The sequence below is a fragment of the Pangasianodon hypophthalmus genome, chromosome 12 (assembly GCF_027358585.1).
Source record: "Pangasianodon hypophthalmus isolate fPanHyp1 chromosome 12, fPanHyp1.pri, whole genome shotgun sequence".
Taxonomy (NCBI): domain Eukaryota; kingdom Metazoa; phylum Chordata; class Actinopteri; order Siluriformes; family Pangasiidae; genus Pangasianodon; species Pangasianodon hypophthalmus.
This window is the reverse complement of record NC_069721.1, coordinates 13797112-13818552: the sequence shown is the minus strand read 5'-3', so window position 1 is coordinate 13818552 and position 21441 is coordinate 13797112. Positions and strand designations below refer to the sequence as shown.

The window sequence follows — 21441 nt, the reverse complement described above, 5'->3', positions numbered from 1 at the left end:
AGTGTTCTGTGGCTAAACAGATGCATGCATGTGAATGAGAAGCATATCTGCATTCATTTAAATATCAGTATTCACTGCACTTTGTATCTGGACTGCAGAAGTCATAGAATAATATTTACTATCCTTGTCCTGATCATACTGTAATTTGAGTTTCCTTTAAACAGCCCCTTTCTGATGTTATCAAAAACTAACAGTGAATCTGAAGAAAAATATGGTGAAATACAATACTATAACTACTAACATCTTACGGATGAAAACATCAGCTGCATGCTGTGTATTGACTGTAATGTGACTCTCAAGGTCTCATCTACAGATCACTGTAACCACACTGACTTGCAGTTGTGAAGACTTGAAGAAATTCAAAATATCCTGAACACGACTCCTGAAGGCAAATATATAACCTTGGAATTGCCTCTATGTATTCATGCATAAATATGAATAGGTTCCACTGAGCATATTTGATCAAGGCTCAGAGTTTTCGAATATAAAAAAATGGATTTTTCAGTACTGAAGTAACCCAGAAGAGAAAACTAAAAAGGCGAAGATATCATTGTTATTATGCTAGTTAATTTTTCTGTTAATTATACAAACCTGATACTGAACAGGTAGCATGGCCAAGCTTAGCATGGCCATGCTGTCCTGTTATTCTGGGCTGCTTTCATTCACACTTTATAGATATGCAGATTCATGATTGGTGACATAGCTCCACCACAATATTCAGAGAGGTTTCAAAATGTAATAAAATGTGTGGGAGTAGGCATCTGAGGTGGAGATGCTATTAAATGGCTGTGGTAACTATGGTAATGGAGAAATGGACCCACCTGCTGTGTGGACGGGAAAAATTCTAAGCCTTTACAATAAAAAAAAAAGCCCATAAAACTGCAAAACTAAGCCCATGACACACTATTCTTACTCAAACCTGATTGATTTGGATTGCTTTTGCCATCATCAGACTAGCACTATTGCTCCCTCTCTCTACTTCCTACCTAACAAAAAAGCACTCAATGCAGAAGCCATGCTTAAATGTGAGAGGAGAGAGGCCAGAGTGGGGTGAATAAAAAATAGTGAGACCACAGAAGAAGAAAACAGAGCAGAGAGAAGGAAGGAGTGCTGCCATGCTTTTAGACAGCCATGTAAATAATCTTCCAATTAAATATTATTTGGTACATCCCTCTCTCCAATACTAAATGCGAAAAGATAGTGAAGGTATCTCATTCAAACATTTTCCTCTCTGTAACATGAACCACAAGGTGGAATGACTTAATTTATATTGAAGGCTATGAAGTAGTGATTTTCTAAGTGGAACACAAATCTACAGTATTTGAGACATGTTGCTCTGGGTTAACTGAAGCTGGTGAACTACGTAAACGAGCTGAGGTTATGATAATGCAGACGATAGTAAATCATATGCTAGCACCAAATCTCTTCACCATTCTGTTCCCACGCTGTGCTGCAAGGAAGAAGGCAATTAAGGTGAAGACCCCAAACAGATGTTACGGGTTAAATTAGGTCAGTCATAAGAAGCATTTCTCCCTTCACTGTGAAAGTTCTAGAATAGAAGTCTTTTAGAAAGATTAAGAGTGTTGTCCTTAACTCTCACAGATCTATAGTACTACAGTACAGAAATGCTTATATTATGTTAAGGCAATTCCTAGAAGCATCTCCAGTGCTCATCTATCATACTGTACATCTACTAGGTTTAGGATATTTGTTATAGACAAAATAAACCACCAGGCTACCTGCTGCAGCTCTACTTTTGTGGGCAGCTTATACAAATATATATGCCTAAGAATTGATAGGTTTCTGCATTCCAAAATTCAAAAAGTCTAGACTAGGAGCCTTTATTGCTACAAGTATAAGATTCTTATACTGCAACATATCCAGTTACTAAAACAGTATAAATTAGAATTAGGACCAACATAAACTCTAGACAAACTAGTGCACACTCATACAGTCTTGTGCATAACTAGAAATCTGTGAAAATTTTAGAAAACTGGTACCGTTCTAATAAAGCAAGTACATTTGATTATCATTACAATTACTTTACCATGTTTTCGAGAACCTTGTAGAGAACAGAGAACAGAAAAGAAGGGTGATTTCATATGTCATGGAAATAATCTGTTCACACCTATGAAATGATGACACCTATGAAATGATTCATTTGGATAACGTGAACTTGCAAAAATAATGCTGAAACAGTCGGTAGTGCACTACTACCAAGAACTAGAACGCACAAGAATGAAAGAATGAATGGCTGTGACTATGGAAGGTAACCAGCAGTGATATAATGTGAGATGTAGTGAAAGAGAAAATTAACTGGGGCCTAAAAATCATACGATATACTGCAACAAATCTGTCTGCACTTCACTGGGAATCTGACTGCAATATCGCGTGAACAATATACTAGTGATGGCTTATTGGATTTATACTCCCTTGAACCTTATTGACCTGAGAAACAACTGCCATGTGAGATGAACAGAGTTTGGTTTGCAGTAATGTTTGGGATTGTCTGATGTAAGAGGGAGAAAGGAAACAAACACCCTCATTTATTGCAAATAAAACAGCATCCAAAGCAGCACCAGAATGCTGACAACCTCCCCTGCAGTTTGGAAAGGAGATTGAGGCAGAAACAGAGCTCCAGAGGCTGTGTGTGTTTATGAGCTTATTGCTCAGTGCTTTGGCAGGTGCGAGCACAAATCCTGACCAGCTATTCCACGTATTAGGACACCAACGCTCCTCTTGTCATCATCACAACAAAACAGCCAGGGAGTACCAGCATGCACTTGGGAATGACAGAGAGACTGCGGCATGTATAAGATTTATAAAGAAGAGATAAAGTAAGATGAAATGGCAGTCTGATGTGAATCATTCATCCAGGCTCAAGTGGGTAAGATGAATTAGATGCAGAACAGATCCTGGAACTGAAAATAAAGAGAAAGCAAAGAGACTGAAACTCTATGGGAACTCAATTCATTCAAAGCATGAGGTCAGTATACTACTACCTGCTGATAGTAGAGCCAGTGTGATTTTGCTTAGAGATTTTGCTAACTCAACCTACAGGGAATGATGCAGCAGTGCTTTAGTCTTTTATTTTCTCCAGTTCTCTCAGCTCCTCATCTCCTTACCTCCACTGTGATAAAACAGATAAGGTTCCAAAGCTTCCAAAACGGTCATGCTAATACCACCACCAACTTGTACATAACATACTAGCTGAACTGAGTCTGAGCCATAAATCATTGAAAGTGTGTCATATTGCTGCATTGCATTCAGGAGCTTTGAGTCCAACGTTTACTCTCTCCAGTACTTCTACGTTGGAATTCGCATGAATATGACAATAAACATCACTGGAAAGTGGTTATTGAGAAAAGAAGCTCTGACGGTTATCACTTATGTTCGAGGTTGTTAAAAAAATTCTCCTATTAAATACCATTGTAACTGTGATAGCAACGTTCGCCTGTGATGTCAGGGCAGCACACACTTCTCTCAGGAAGTTCTCACAGGAGTAACAAAAATACAGCACCAACCAACAGTACTAGTACTAGAATCACTAAGCACATCACCAATCTTTCAATATAAACATAGTTAATGTGTTTCAGGGAGGTTTCTTTTAAGGCACTTGGACACAAAAAGCAAAAGACTGAGTTCAAAACCTAACACCAGCAAGCTGCTACCGTTCGGGATGTTGACAAGACTCTTAACTGCAACTGCTCAGCTCAACTGTACGTCGCTCCTCCTAATGAGTAAGTGTGAAGGTCTAAAAGTAACTTAACACAGTGTAAAATATACAGTACTACTAAACTGAACTGACAATAGAAGAAAGATTATGATAAGACATAAACAATTGAAAAACAAATTGAAAAACAAAACAAATGAAACAGAGAGCATACATTGGTAAAGCATACTGACAAAAAATATGTTGTGATTTCTATACTTTATCAGACTCAATCTGTTGTACCTTTATCTATGCAATTCAGTGTATTTTGATGGAACATGACTTTAAATGTACAAACACAGAAGCAATTATTTTATTAAAACAATACAGGTCCAGTAAAGAAAATCACCATCTTTATTTTGCCTTGAGCTTTAGTTACTGAGTCTGTTGTTATTTTAAAGTGAAATATCACTTAAAAGTCATAAGTGATAAAAGTATAACAGTTAAAACCCATGAATACAGTCTTTCTGAGAGTGTGGTATTTCTGAAAAAGAACAATAGGTCAGCAGAGCAGGCACAGAACAGAAATCAAAGGAGAAAGGAAAAAATATAATAAATATGAAGCCAAATGTGATGGTGCGATTTGGCATTTACTTTTTCTTGTCACAGAATGTAACTCCCTCAGATGGACACGTTACTCAGCAGGCTACCACACAGACATCACAGGAGATCCATAATGAATAGTCAGCAGCAAGAATACTGCGGCTTGCAGTCTAACCATGTGTCCCTTCAGTCACTTGTGTTTTCTCATCTACTACTTCCTCATAAATTCTCTCTAATATTGTTTTATTATACTAATATGTACTATTCACAGCTAGAAATCTTTAAGCAATGTTTATTGAGATGATCTTAGTCATGGCACAGACTGATTTTGCTTTTGGGTTAACACAAGAGTACTAGTGGCAACTCAAAGCATTGATCAGTTATTCACTTCTCCACTAAACCACTTTTAAGATCTATGAATATGCACTTATTAATCTCGACTTGGCAAGACTTAGCATGCAATTAGTATTCAGTGTGTTTGTGTACTGTAGAAAAGAAACATAACATTGTTTTTCCTTCTTGTCACCAGAGCTTTAAAACTAATGTACAAAACTGTACCCTATAATCATGCCTTAGTCCTCTGGTGAGCAATGATCCATGTATTTACAGCACACGTGGAGGGAAAACAAGGAGAGTGGGAGTGAGGCGGAAGACATGACTGTGCTGTAGCATGCAATTAGCATGCTGAGGAAAGACAACAGCACCCTCCATCACAAAAATTCAACATATAGAGCTTGGAAATAAAACCCTCATGACTTTTCTTGCATAAATAAAGCAGAAAATAATAATAATAATAATAATAATAATAAGGAGGAGGATTTGTAGTAAGAAGCTAGGAAACAACTTCCTCTGGTCAAAAAAAAAAAGATCTTGGGATACATTTTTTAATTATGAGAACAAATGTGCACAGTCTATTTAGTTAACAAATGAAACAGCTTGTTCATTCATTCATCTTTAGTAAGCGATTTATTCTGGTCACGATCATGGTGGATCCAGAGCCTATCCCGGGAACACCACGTGTAAGGCGAGAATACACTCCTTGGATGGGACACCAGTCACACATTTGCACAATTTAGGTTGGCCAATTAACCCTCCATGTGTGTTTTTGGAGGTATGAGGAAACCAGAGAACCCTGAGGAAACCCACTTGGAAATGGGAAGAACATGCAAAACTATACACAGAGAGTCACCCAAGCTCAGTATCAAACTGGGTGACCAAGTGAGACAGCAATGCTATCTGCTACATCACCACACCACCCTAAAATAGCTCAAGGACAAGCTTTTCCACTAACTGTTCACTCTGAACAAAACATGCCTCTGTGTGTATATACAAATATGTGTATTAGATAAATGGTATTGACAGTTCAAAATACTGTATGTGAAAAGCTTGCTCAATCACCTGAGTGTTTTGATAAATAAACAGCAATGAGGGTCCATACATGGAAACAGTGCACATTTAAATGAATACTGAATAAGAGACAAGTCACAGTGTCTAAAGGAGCAGGTAGGTGTCACACACCCACATTTATTTTCACACAACCACACGTAGGTCAGGCATAGTGTGAGATGTTTCTACTCCTATTTTCTTATTTTCTCTACTCCTATTTTTACCTCTCCCCCTCCCCTCTCTCTCTCTCTCTCTCTCTCATACACACACACACACACACACACAGGAATAACAGGATGATTATAACTGCCATCCGCCCTTTTATAGACTCATCATCATTAGTATTAGCAATTCCTGGTTCTAAGTGCTTGCAAGCCCACTGTCTCTGAATCACAATCAGCTTGTGTGAGTGAGTGAGTGAGAGAGAGAGAGAGAGAGAGAGAGAAAGGGAGAGAAACCTCTTCAGACCTTTACATCCTACACCTACACCTCTCCTGCTGTCTGCTCCTCTGTTCACTATTGTCATTTTGTTTCTTATATTCTTTTCTTTTTCTTATGTGTGTGTTTGTTTCTGTCTTGCTCTCTATTCTTTCAGGCTTTATGACTATAATGGAGAACAAGGATTAGAGGTCAAGATACGGTATAAGAGAGGTGAAATGAGTAGAGATAAAGGTTGCCTTTTCTCTCTCTCTCTCTCTCTCTCTCTCTCTCTCTCTCACACACACACACACACAGCTGGCTGTAATTCAGAAGCAACAGGACTGCATGCTGCTAGTCATGGCAGGTTGTATCTCTCATTATGGTATTTTAATCTGTTTTTGTCATCTTTGTTGCTAGCGTCACAGATTCAGGAAGTCGGGAAGTACCATGCACCAGATGATATGCTGCACCATATTAAACTGAAATCCCTTTTGAGCAATTCCAGAAATCTGATTTTAGTCTCATATGCTCAAATCTTACCATCTTAAATTGCCAGTCCCTACAGTCCCCATGTCAAGGTATGATATGAAGATGTTATGAAAGAGATAAAGCTAGCCAATTGAGTGCTGTAAGAGAGACCCACAGAGCAGGTGGCTACCGTGTGCATCATCCAGCCCTCATTTGGTATGGATATGATTTTAAAATGCCGCCCACAAACGCTGACTCAATGCTATGATGACCAATATAGCAGCCATATGTAAAGTTTGGGTTACTTCAAGAGTCACTGTGAGCTTCAGTAAAATCTAGCACTTAATCCCCAGTTGCTTCAACAGAATACAACAGCAAGAGAAGCAGAACCTCCAAGAAAATGATTCCATCTTCAAATACACTATGAACAAAACCAGCTTATTCATGAGCAGTGGTGGCTCATTTCTTAGGTGCAGGTGAGGCAGAGCACCATCATTTGTACCAGCCATTTAAAAACCTTAATTTTAAATGCTGAAGTCCTCACTCACAAGTCCCTACATGATTAATATGGATTAATACTATCAATCAATGCTAATTATCTCTTTTGACTGACCAATGATTTTTACAAAATTTTGCTTTTTGACAGATATAAGCCGATATTTCGTTATTAATGTTGTCCCACCCCACCAAAATCTATGGTCACAAGCCGCTCCTGCTCATGAGTTACAACAACAGATCATATGACTTGCTGTGCATTGGTAAAACACCTCTTTACAGTTCCTTGAGAGGAATGCAGCAGTAAGCAGAATCTAAGTAAAAACGAGAATGAAAACTTATAGCAATGCAGTAAAAGGTTCCTCTCTTTACATAGACTACAAACAAAACAAGCTTATTCATGAGTTACAGCAAGAGATCATATGACAAGCAACAGCTTATTACATACAGAAACCAATACATGTAATATTCTGAAAGGTCTCATATAACATTTGTAATGATTACAATATAACAAGGCTAAGAGTGATACTCATGCTCATAAAATTCAGTTACAAAAGTGTTTCTAATATTATGCCTGGGAGGTCAGTGGGACATTTAAGAGAGCCAAAAGTGTATTCAGAGGTGTCAAAATGCCTACTATCATTGCATGGCAGTGTGAGTGTGTAGATAAATGCAGTGTGTGTTTAAGCTGTAGATGGAATGTGGGATACTAACATTGGCCAGACAACTATTGGGCTAATGCATTACAGACATAATATTATCTAAGTTTTATGACTAAGAATGGGTGAAAATAGGTGAAAGCCAAAAATGAGCTTATCCATCTATTCTATTCTGATACAGTATGTGCTCTATCACCTTCATTGTAACGACTATTTTACAGAGCATGTCTACTTTTTTGCTTCTGAAAATGCTGGATTAAAAAGATTGATGGAGTTGTTTACTGCCACACAGAACATCAATTAATCAAATAATCAGTAATTACTTATATCCTGATCAGGGTCGTAGTGGATCTGGAGCCTATCCTGGGAACACTGAGCACAAGGTGGGAAAACATCCTGGATGGGACTGCAGGACAACCAGCCCCCATCGCCCCCCCTTCTCCCAAAATCTCTCTCTCTCTCTCTCTCTCTCTCTCTCTCTCTCTCACACACACACACACACACACACACACACAAAGGCCAATCCACCTGTGGACGCTTTTGGGTTTTTTTGATCAATTGGTGTTAAGTAATTGATGTGGGAAGAAACCGGAGAAACCCAGATGGACACTAGAAGAATTTTGGTGTGGTACCTTACTACAAAAATTATCAAATAAATGACTCAGGTACAGGTTGCTGACTATTTCATCACTTAGGAGCACTGAAGGTGACACTGACTTCCATGATCCATTTCCATGATTACCACTGAGGAGTCTCCAACATATTATTCCATCACAGCTTCAGTAAAAGTAAAACTCTAAACAATAATCCCATCAAAAGTAAATAAATATGAGAGAAGCTTCTGCAGGTAATCAGCAGTAAACATCTTACTGGGTGAGTCTGGTGTTTCTCATGTATCTTACAGCTTCCCAAATAACACAGGAATTATTCATACTATTTAAGCCAAACCATAATCCAGACTCAATCACATATCTTAACTCAGTTAGCTCTCACAATTTACTTTCAAATCTCTCAAAATACATGGAATTAAAAGAAAAATTAAACATCAGCAGGACACCAAAATGCTCTATTTTTCTCCAAGCTTACAGCTGGCTCAATTCAGCTCAGGTAACATCACTATAGCTTCAAAGAATTGATTTGATATTCTACATTATTACATTGAACCTTTTCTCACAAACACACACAAAATACTTCCACAATCTGCGGAGACTCTATCACCACGGTAACAACATTAGGCTGATCTAACAATCTAGCATTACAGAGAGAGTGATTCAAGTGTGGAGCTCCATGGACTATTTAATAATTTTCTCACTGTGAAATGTTTAGCATCTTAAACAGAGTCTGAGATAACCATTAAACAAAAACTGACAGATCACAAATAATCATACAGCCATGCTGAGTTCAGACCCACCTGCTGGTGCAGCTGGGCACACAGTGGGACACATGAACGCCTGGAAGCTGGAAGCGCAAAGTTCGCTCACCGTCCCCATCTCAGTTTAGAGCACTCTGACTCAATACACACCCTGATCTCACTTCACGGCGCACAACAGTGAGTGGCTCTGAGAGAATTTTCTGCTTTGGAGTAAAGACAGCCAAAGTGAAAGATAATTTGCTTCCGTTTTTATTCCTTGTAGCAGAAAAGGGAACTTGTGCAGATATTTATTCCTCCTGAGTTAGTGATACCCAAACCGCGTGGAGCTCAGCACAAAGCGCCCTCACACCGGTGTGTGCTGTCTATCAGTCTCTCACTCGGTCTGTCTGAGTCCCCTTGTGCCTCTTCTCCTCCCACTCAATAAATCCATTCTTTGCTGTCTTCTTATCACTGACACTATAGCTCCTTGCCCATTTTGTTGAGCTTCTCTCACAGCGAATCAGTCTCTCCCCTCCACTCTGTGTGTTTATATTCGTCCTGTGTGCTATTGTTGCCTCCCTGCTCTTGCACTGAAATAGTCTTGGAGCCAATAGGTTTCACACACATACGCATGAACACATTAACACTTCACACCACACCTCTTCACTTACACCCACACATTGCACAAAGGCCAGTTTATTCAGCACATAACAGCATCATAATTCTGAGCATCTAAGTCATGCAAGGCTATATATCAGTGTATATATAAATCCTGTGTGTGTGTGTGTGTGTGTGTGTGTGTGTGTTTGTGCTAGGTGGGATTCCATATTGCATTTTCTTTTTTTATATCTACACATAGTGCATGCCCAGAATGCCCAGCTGTTTGTGTGTGTGTGTTTATGTGTCTATAAAAATAAACTCAAAAACATAAGACTGGTAATGAGATTCGTTAATAAAGTTAAACTACTCAATTTTGAAATAGATGAATCTTCTTCAAGCCTCAGAAGGCAATTCAATAATAACACCCTATACAGTTGAGTGCAAACTGGCACCTTCCTGTAGTTTACTGATGATAAAAGACAAATGTTAGTCTGAAAAGATATCCAAGAAGTTAATAACAAACTCAGGCAGCATAGTGGTGCAGAGGATAGCAATGCCACCACATAGCTCCAGGGTCCCTGGTTCAATAGTGTGCTCGGGTTACTGCCTATGAAGAGTTTTGCATGTTCTCCCTGTGTCCATGTGGGTTTCCTCCCATCTTCCAAAAATATGCCAGAAGGTGGACTGGCTAAGATACATAGCCGCTAGATGTGAATGTGTGTGTACATGGTGCCCAGTGATGGGCTCCAGTGGGTTACGTCTTCAGCAGTTACTGAAGACGAATGAATAAAAATTAAATGTAGGAATATCCTGCAACAAAACAACAATTCAAAACTATACAGCGAAATCAACAAAAAAAGTTTGACAAGACCAAAAAAGCGTTTTGCCATGACACTGCTGGTCTATAGACCTGGTCTGAAGAAGGCAGTGTGTGACATCTAGCAGAGTTACAACAGATCTGTCAAATAGAGTGAGCAAAGACTGACCAAGCATCCTGCAGAGTTAGAGCAGAGACGTCATGAAGAAGAATGGAGGCGAATATGAGAACTGAGAGAATCCAAAATTTGCTTAGATGACACACAAAAAATACCATGCAGTTATATAGTTATATTATAAAGGGATAAATATTCATATTCATCAAATTTGGATTCTTTCGCTATAAATATATCAACATACAATATTTGACCTTTTTTGCTATTTGTGTTAAAGTGAGTCAAAAAAAGTTTATGAAAAAAAAAAACTTTTTGAGGTAATTTCACACAGAAAATGTGTGAGATTGTGTGTTTTCATTTAAAATCTCATGGTACATAATGGAGGCCATGATGCCATTCATCTTAACAAGGTTCCCAGGAAAAACCATCCCAACAACATCACAGATCCTCCACCATACTTAACAGGTGGGATTAGGTTCTTTTTTGACTAGCAATTCTTTAACAAGTGAACTCCAGGCTCTACTGTTTTTGGTTAGATGAAAGTAAAGGCTTTTTTCCTGATACACCTTCCAAGTAGTTTGTTGGCATGGAGGTGGCATCTAATTGTAGATTTGGAAACTTGGTTATTTTATCCATCTAACCTCCTCACTGTGCATGGGGGAAAATACACTTGTGTCCTCTTCCAGGCAGGTTCTTTACAGGTTGGTTTAAATGCGATTATTGGCCTAACACTGAATATGAGCATTTTAAAGTGTGCAGATATTATTACAGACATTGCCTGATTTTTGAAGGTCAATACACTTGCCATCTCCATGCTGACTATGGAAATTTAGCCTCTGTTTCACCTCATATACAGTGAAACAAGAAGTAGTGAATGACTCCTGAGGAGTTCCTAAACAAAATATAAATGGGAACATGCAACATTAGTTACACTTTTCAGCAGAGGAATTTCTTTGGGTGCCAAGAATTTTGCCATGTGTTAAAAAAAAAAAAAAAGTTGTAAGCACAAAATTGTCTATATTGTCTTTGTATACTGTATCATTACCATTTCACTTCACTAGAACTACAGGGCTACAGGGCTGAGCCCAAACCTGTTCCAGCATGACAAAGCCCCTGTGCACAAAGCAATGTTCATAAAGATATAGTTTGCCAGTGCTGGTGTGGGAAAACACGAGCAGCCCACACAAAGCCCTCAACCCCACTGAACACTTTTGGGATAAATTGGAATGCCAACTACATGCCTGGCCTCTTCACCCAACATCAGTGGCTGATTGGGCACAATGCACAAAGAATTTTTTTTTTTTTTGATTTATAGAATTGTATTTATTTTATTTATTTGAAAAAAATTTCAGTGGGGTAAATGTTGAAAGTGATTATTTTATCTAATCTTGAAACATTACTCCCTGTAGTGTCTAGTTAGGAAACTCTGAGGTTGATATTTGAGATCGTGCAGGAAAATCCACCCAGAACTTTCCAAATCCCTCCTAAACTTTCCCTATTTTATCTCCTATTACTCATGCACTCGGTCACTCCCTTCCTACTCTTTTATCCCAGAGTCTTATTACAAACCTATCAAAACATTCATGTCTATTTCTCTCTAAGTGACCTTTTAACAATATTTTTGTATTATTAATAATTATAATCATATGAGTCTAAAATAACCTAAAGTAAATGGACACACTCTCACACTCTCACACAGGCTATCACTCTCCCAGAGGCTTTCAGTGATATGATGTCATAGCCTTTGCTGTCGTTATGGCTGTTTTTAATTAAGCAACAGATTTTTGTGACTAACTAATGTGACAGAGTAATGTTCTTATCCTTCAGGGCTGTGATTATACCAAATAAACAACACAGACAGTTTCCAGTTTACTAAAATTAGTAGTTAAGTATGTATATATGTATATTGTATTTGTAAAACTACTAGGTGTGTAACACAGTGGCACTATCTGTATCTGTTTAGTGCTCCAAACAGTAGTATCTGTATTCAGATTTAAACCTGAAGTGGGTGAAGTGGGATCTATACCTGAATGACTACCACTATGAACAAAACAATGGAAAACATGAAAAATGTCAGGATGGTCTGTGAATTCTGGCTCTGACAGTTCCTCAGCCTCAGCTATATCACTCCGGTTCATAATTGGTCACAATTAGAGATGTGCACAGGAGGGTTTTTTTTTTAAAAAAAATCCGTCTTATGTAGTTATTATTTTGTGTGTACCCGCCTGTGATATTTTCTAGTGAGTTAACAAACTAGTATATAAGCAACATATAAACAAACTAGTATTTAATTTAGATACTGCAACCCTGACCAGGCAGTTATTAAGGATTCTGCAAATGCATCACACAGCACCACACATTTGTCCTGCAAGCTTTACTTTTGACAATCACACCTGCATAAAAGTAAAAACGTCTTGCTCGCAACATTTTTGTTGTGTACCGTGGGATCCCACCTCTAGTCGCAAGTAGAAGCCCTCTAGACCAATAAACAAAACCTTTCTGGTAAGCTTTCTAAGAAAAAAAAATAGTGTTCCTCCTATTCATATCTTTATTTGTATCCATTTAGAACACATTGTTCATTTCGAATAATGTATTTGTACACAGTTACATCCCTAAAAATTACCATATACATTAATATTCAACATTATTCAGTCAATATTCAACAGTTCAGTCATCAAAAAAAGCCTCTGCCTTCTCTGCAGTAATTATGAAAGGACAGAGAGAAATGCAGTCAGGATTTGAATATTAATACAGCATCACTGCTGAGGAACCAAAGGGCCAATAAAACTCCTCTCAGTCAGCAACCTCCTGTCAGCGTTATATTTGATTTTGTTTTGCTTTCTTCATAATATGCCTCATGAGAGAGGAAAACTGTGGGGTGAGGATTTGTTGGAGCATAAAAATAACCATATGTTATATGGCCATGCTAAATATGTTCATCTAAATCAAACTATGGAAAAATAGAAATATATACATTATATAGAGAGAGTTTTTTTTCCATGAAGAAAATTATAGTACAGATTAATGAGTCATGGCTTCACATAAAAACCAAAGCCTTTGAACAATGGTCAGTTATCATCAAATCCAACCAGTGGAAGGGGATCCACACTGTCTACACATCAGTAAGTCATATCCACTTGGTTTAAACATATATTAACATAACATCGGTTTAAACACAGTTTAGCCAAGATACAAATCAGCCCTCATTTAAACAAGAATATCCTCATTTAATAAAAATGTGTAGCCTGAATGAGTTTCCTAAACAGTGATCGCAATGTTGTTTTCTTTAATCACACTATCGCCATGCTGACTAGCTTCCTCAAGTAAGTTTGCTTTAAAAGAACATTACAGCTAATTCTTAGGTGTAAGGTTGTAATGTCATTGTAAAAAGCAACTGAGAGCAAGAGTAGGAAAGCTGAAATGTTACTAATTTAAAAAACAAATCAGTGTCAACTAATCATAAACAACAAAACTCAAACCAGCCTACTTTTTAAATAGCTCACCGTTTCAATAAGCTAAAACGATCTGAAAACTAGAAAATGCCACTAGGATGCCAAATTAAGTGGTAATTATATAAACAGAAGACGAGAGGCACCTGCAATATGTGAAAGGTGAACTGACACACTGACTTCTGTCTTTACTACCACTTGATGATTTGACTGATTTTTTTTTTAGAAATTCATTTTTATTTTGTTATAACGTATTAGGGTTTTACATGCTGTTTCAGTTTTCTTGACAGGTTAGGGTATTATATTAGTCTAATTTTATTCATTTGCCCTGAACAGTTCATGAGCAGTCAGTTACACATACCGCATATTCTAAAGCCTATGGGTTGTGTAACCTATAGACAGGCTTGTCTGTTTTGTTAAACACAATATGCGGGATGTGAGTTTATTTCTACACTTTGTCTTCATTCCATCAACAACAGCCTACACAATGCAGATTTATCATCTGACGTGTATAATTTAGTTATACACTGTTTCTATGATTTCCTTGCTCCTTCTGAACTTCTGTTATTTAAATCAGCTATACTGGTTGTGAGCCTACAGAAAGGCAGTGGGTACAGTGGCTATTAGTCTGAATATGGCATTGAAGATCCACTGGTTGATGCCAGCCTGGTATTTTTGAGCTACAGTCTATATGTGCTGAAAGATGCTGTTTCAACTCTTGGCATGTCTCAATGGCATGTCTGATTTTATAATTCAGTGTGTCAATGGTTACCTCTTCCCAAGAGCAAATAGCACTGCAAGCATTCAGCGTTAAAATTCTTTAGTTAACATCTGCACACCCACTCTGAAGTGCAGAGATTCCACTAGTAGTGATTCTTAGCATGGGTACTGCTACTATGGCACTGAAGATGTGAAAATGAGGAGAAATATAGACATCTAGGGATGTATCACTAACAGCTGGGTGTTTATACCTGATGTAACATTATCATTTCATCTGTTCACACAGCAGGTAGTAACAGCAACCATACAACCTTTCCACTCGCAGTTTCCTTCACTGCAAATCCTTCACCTATAAATATGAAATGCACAGAACACAGGATTTCTGTCTCTCACTCCTTCCCGTCTCTCTTACACTGCTAATGAAAGTACAAGTACTTGTATGTATGTATGAGTGTATTCATTACGAGAGGCTCTTAAATTGCGAGGACACTCACTGACCCTGTCTCTGTCATACCTGATAATCCCATATTTTACCATCAGAGGTCATCATCTCTTGAATATCTATTTGTTACCATGGTTACACTGTTGTTTCTAATTAGCACTTGTTAGTATTCTGCATATATCTTATAATCAGCTTCACCCCAAACCTGCTGTGAAGTTTTGCTCTCTTAGTACTATGACAAGTTTGTCTAATCTTGAAAGGTTTTTTTTTTGTTTACAAGTTAATTAAAATTAAAACCAATTACAAATCAGAAACAAAATACCATGACATGCTTGTTTTCATTTGGTTTCTCTTTCTAAAACTGTACTTCTACCACATATGCTACATATATTTGCCATGATAACCCATTTGTTACCCGTATTCCTTGCCACGGGTGAATTCTCCAAATCTTCAGAATGCTATTCATTCCATGTGCACATTGGCATCCCATTCAGGGTGTATTCTCACTTCACACATAGTGTTCCTGGGATAGACTCCAGATCTATTGTGACCCTGACTAGGATAAAGCAGTTACTGTTGCTGAAAGAAAGAATCATTAAAAAAAAATGCTTGTTTATTAACCACTGACAAGCACTGCATAACTTTATCACTCTTTCACTACACTGTCTAGATTCAAGTGCACTTGAATCCAAGACAATGCAAAAAAAGAGATCTATTTGTTGTTTACGCAGTGTAGAATGCAGTGTAGAGTTTGTGTAATGGTACCCCACCACTTAATCACAGAAAGAGTTACATATTTTTGCTCTACTTCATTCAAAAATACCAAGGCCACCACCTCACCAAATGTAGCTAACCTAAGAGCACTGTTACTTGTAGGTTACTGCTAGGTGCTGTCAGCATATGAATTACATACGCCTTTGCCAGTTTGGCACTGCCTTAGCTATGGCTTGTCTGATCATCATCGGGATCATATTTCCAGTCCGCTCTCTATCTTCTCTCCTTGCAAGTCATTCAAGTTATAACACCCAAGGCCAAATTCTTTTTTCATTTTGTTGAAGTCATGACATTCGTCATTTTGGTAGCTCAAGTTGTTTGACTCACATCCACAATACGAATATGATGTGCTTTCTCACTGCATTTAATATATTTAGTCCACCTGCACTTTGGCATACATCACCCTCTACTGAGATTTCTGAGCAAGTGCAAGATTTGTCAATGAATCAACAGTGAACTTTCCTACAAAATGCATATCAAGAAACCACAGTATAAAACACTTCACTAATCTAGCACATTGATCAAAATACTTTGGTAAAATGTATCTTGACCAGTTGTGTTTATGAATGAGCTACAGAGAAAGCTTGTGTGACAGTGTAGAGGTGTTAGTGCCATAGATCAAAGGAGGAAAAGAAAAACCACCAAATGCTGCACTTAATCACTGCAGCTGTCCCTGTACATCTTCTAACCAATCTCTCAGAATAATGAAATCAAAGAAAATTCACAGAAAAGGACACTGCTGTGCACAAGCATGGGCAGGAGGAGTTAAGGGAGCTGACAGACAGTTGGATGAGGTGAAATAAGGACAGGCTTAGAGGTTTGGTGTGCAGCCGTGCTTCTTCCTGGATGTGACACATTGCCACGTCTGCAGCTGCAACAGTGGCAGTGCTGAGAGATCACAGTCACCTGTGTGTACATATTCATAATTACTATTAAAAATTGAGGGTATGCTAAAGATTTATTATTTTCATTCAGCAGCCATTTTCAGCTGAAAAACAATATAATAGTGTGTTTTTTCTGGGTTCATGAATATGCATACCAACATAGCAAGAACAGCAATCATTCTGTCGGTTCCTGTGTATCCTATCATAATATACCACCATAACCACAAGCTTGCAGTGCACAAGGTTGAGTACACCAAAGAACAAAAAAAAAATCTAACCTAACCTAATATTCATTGTCCTCTCTTACTCCAACATAATGGCAAATGCATTCACCATCATTTTCTGAATCTACTTTAATGTCTGTAACTCATGCAAATTATAGTTCTCCATCATTAAATTTGAATGTGGTGTGCAGTACGGCCTAAAATATTTCATATCTGTATAAATAAACAGCATAACAGTAGAATGTTACAGATGTATTCAGTTACATATAAAATAGAATAAAATAAAGTTAAAACAGCATTCAAATAAAATAGTAATGAAATAAAATAAAGTTAAAATAGCATTCTCATGTTGTTGTATACAAAAATGTATGTATATGTTAGAAAATGTTTTCAGAAAACTTTCCACCATTTGCCAGAATTTTAAAATAAGATGTTCATAACCAAGAAAATAACGGCAGTCACTGATCTCGGTTGTGAAAAAAATGAACGCAAAACACACTGTACAGTGGTGTCAGGTGTTGTTGGCATGTGTGAATTGGGTGGAGTACTTCTAAGTTCCTGTCGCTGATGTATTTTTTTTCTTGTTTCCTGTCTATCTGGCTCATGCCAAAACTGAATGTTTTGTTCATTTGGTCTTGTTAAAACTAGCAAATAAATATAGCCATCACTCTCACCAAGTAACCATCAAAGGTCTCCACAGTATTCCCAATATTCATACAATCACAAACACACACTCACACACATGTAGTGGTGCTGTGTTAGTTAAGAATTCAGACAGGAAATCCTGTTACACCATTTGTGCTTGTCTTATGCTTCATGAAGCACCACATAACACAAAGAAACAGGTCAGACTCTACAATATCTGCAAATCAAGATCCGATACTGATTCTGCTTCTTTCGTTTTTTTTCCTGGTCTGATTTTATATAAGCCACAACACTCCACAAACTCCCCTTTCTTGCATGTATATACATATTTCATAGAAAGAAACAACTCAGGAAAAAATACTCAGAAAGTACAACCCATGTTCTCTGCACTAGATTACACATTAAAATGTATGTAAATGTCTGTAGGAGCTGCTGTTCTATCCTGCCCTACCTCACAAACACAGACAGACGAATTACTGACGTGAATAAGGGCTTGATAAAGACAGCTGTCTTCCAATTATATTACTTGAGGAACATGAGCTAGTAAAGCACAATGATGATAAAAGTACTGATTAAAAGAAGAAGACTTCGTGACTTTGGTGACGGTGTAGTTGTAGCTGTGGCACTACTGACAGTAACAAATGACAGCACTGCTGGCATTGACTCATAACCATCAAAGCATTTGGAAATTATACTCTACTATTATATTATATTAGCCGTTTTAGTATTCTAAGGCAATCTACACTCTGAGGAAAGACAAGGGATAGTAAGCTGTTCCTTGTTTCTGCAGTAGTACCCTCGAGGATGCACCTTTTGCACCATTTAGTACCTTTTACTTTGGGGAGTGTATGTAGTGTACCTCTAAAAAATAGTGCACCTTTACTCTAAAAAGCTAAATACAGTCCATTTATGTATCTTAAATCATTACAGCACAGTATATCCAGTATACCCTTTAATTAATACAAATTAAAGGTACAAAACATGTCCACTGGGGAATCACCTCCATGACAAGGAAAGGTACAGTTTAGTACTTGTGTATTTGAGGGTGTATAATAAACCCAGTGTTTATATTTCAGCTGGCAGACATATTAAATAAACACCCTAATGAACTGGACTGTTTATGTACACTGTATTCTTTGCAACAAACCTAGATTAAAATATATATTTATGGAAAAGTTGGCTTTAAACTACAGTAAAATATAGAAAGTGTCAAGCCACTAACAGCATGTAACAACATGTGGTTTAACTGCTGGGATTTGAGTCATCAGTTGTTTATACAGAGACTGTAGATTGATGTACACACTGTACACACTGTCCATCACTCTGTCGCAAACTAAACCACACTTTCATAACTGCTTGTTTCAAAGCATAATCCTGGAATGTTACGCCTCAAAAAATATCGCAATTTACCGTAAATGTCTGTCTCCATCCTCCTGCTTTATTTCACTGTGTAATGTATGGCTACTTCTCCGTTTATTTAGTCCCCGGTGTTCTGAACATCGGCTCCTGTACCGCTTTGCTCTCTCCCTGCCTCCAGCCTACCCGATACCACGTGACCGCGCACATCCACTCAGCCCGCTGCATGTGCACGTGCGCCTCTACACTAGGAAGTGTTGCCAACTGCCAAGTTTCATGAATCTTCCTCTGGGCTCAATAAGGCGATCTACCAAATGTCTATCTCTAAATTATGTGCTGGGAGGTGGGACGAGGCCGAGTAGTGATTTATGGACAGCTCATGGACTCTATTTTGATAAAAACTAGTACACTGACACACATACGCATAGCATCCTGTTATTGCACTGGTGCAGGTTTAGATTGGATTCTCCAGCAGAGGGCGCACTTATACTGATAAGCATAGCAAAATATCTGTAAGCGTGTCCTCTTGAAGTCAGGTTTCTATTGACTGATGCAAGGTATTTTATAGAGGACGATACTCCGCCCAAAAGAGCCATTTTTGGGCTTAAAAAAAAGAAAGTTTATGGGTGACATAAGACAAAGAAAGAAAACTAGCTCTTCAGCTTCACTTCTTGCTTCAGCCACCAGGTGTCACTCCACACCTAACTCTGGTTTACATGTCAGTGGACTCAGGCAGTTTATGCATTTGGATGGGAAAGAAAAGAACTCCCAAGCAGGAAGATGGAACAGATATCAGGCTTAAAGACTAGATGGGTTCATAGTATGTTCATACTGTTTAGTGTGGTAATACAGCTTGTTTAATAACAGTGTTTTTCTGGTCTGTTAATTTAAAAAAATTACACAAGACAATACAAATGTCCAATTAATGAAATAATCATATTATAGTTTAATTATACTTAATATTAATATATAATTTTATAATATTATTATTATTATACATACTAGATCATAGTAGTTCATCATCACATGCCTCAAGACTCTTCTCTGTACTGGCACGCAGCTGGCTGTCCAAACAGCTGAGTCACTAACTGTCTTCAAACAAACACTGAACACCTACCTCTTCACCAAGCACTTTAAATGAACAACAATTAAATTAAGAAAAAGATCCCCATACACATGTTTTTCTTGCTAAACAAACTTCTATCTGTCTAACAGGGTTTCAGCTTGATAGCATTCCTAGACCCTGACTTATTCATACTAGCATGAGGATATGTTCTTTGACGGAGACTATAGAACTTTTGGATAATTCTGGAAAAGGACATTTGGAAATATCTAAATGTAAATGTAAACAGACTGCTTTGGCCCATGTTGTACCATATAGGAAGGATTTTTTTTTCTTTTTTTTTTAACATTAAGTGATTTCAAATTGACTTGGGATAGCTATATATTACCCTGTTAGAAATTCCTCCATCATTTTCCTTTTTTTCTCAAGTGACACAGAAAACACAGACGCATCCCGCCTAGGCAACCGACTCTGCATTTTTGTCATAGTTTCCTTGTTAAGCATCTGTACAGACATTAAATTCCTTTTGTATGTCACACACTCAAAACACTCAACATAACAGGCCTTTGGACGTTTTCAGTGACACACTAAACAACACAGATTCCTTAAAGCCACAGTCATGGCTTGGAACCAAAAACTGACACCCTTAAGGTAAAAGGGAAAGGGTCAGGGAGAAGATAGATTTGTTTTTGTTTCTTAATATGATTATACAGAACACCTGCCAATTTGAGAAAGCACAAGGGAGTATTTTGTCCTTAGCAAATGTAACATCTTAAGGGTAAAATTGCTGTTAGCTGTAAAATTTCTTTGAACTTAATATCTGAGCATGGTCATATTTTACATACAGGAGGAATAACAATCTTCTCTTTAATATTGTTGGGTGTATGACAGGTCATTGGTTATTAACTGAATACAGTAAAGTCATATAAACACCTCTAAGATAGAGATTTATAAATCCAGGCCAAAACATCAACAAAGAAGTATATTGCTGAGAGTGTGTGTAGCTATAGCCAGGCAGATGACGTCAGGAGTCTAATGCTGCAAAGAGCACGAGCCTTGCCACGAGATTTTTCCAACCCCTGTATCTCTCTCTCTCTCTCTCTCTCTCACTCTCTCTCTCTCTCTCACCTCACCAAAGCACAGATTTTGAATTTTTTTTTTTGCTCCTGCTCATGTCAAAGTGGAAATAATGAGAGTGGGCCAGCCTAGTTGGCAAGCTTAGGAGCAGTGGGAGCTTTTTTACCATTCCTTTGAGTGGGAAATCATACAATAAAATGAATTTCAGTAGGTTTATGACTGAGAGGGCACATTCCTCATT

General features: G+C 37.8%; 1 protein-coding gene across 2 annotated transcripts in view; it reads right to left on the bottom strand.

The window, feature by feature from the left end:
- The window catches only part of cyth1b (cytohesin 1b), a 44100-nt gene extending 24850 nt beyond the window's left edge, over positions 1-19250 (bottom strand). Inside the window, exon 1 of one of the 2 annotated variants that reach the window (XM_026915321.3) lies at positions 19115-19250. In XM_026915321.3, the coding sequence (XP_026771122.1) occupies positions 19115-19133 (19 nt within the window). In that variant the 5' untranslated portion in view covers positions 19134-19250. Of the gene's footprint in view, positions 1-9094; positions 9556-19114 lie in introns of those variants that run through there. The other variant, XM_026915319.3, reaches the window with a different exon arrangement.
- Between the last annotated feature and the right edge of the window lie 2191 nt (positions 19251-21441).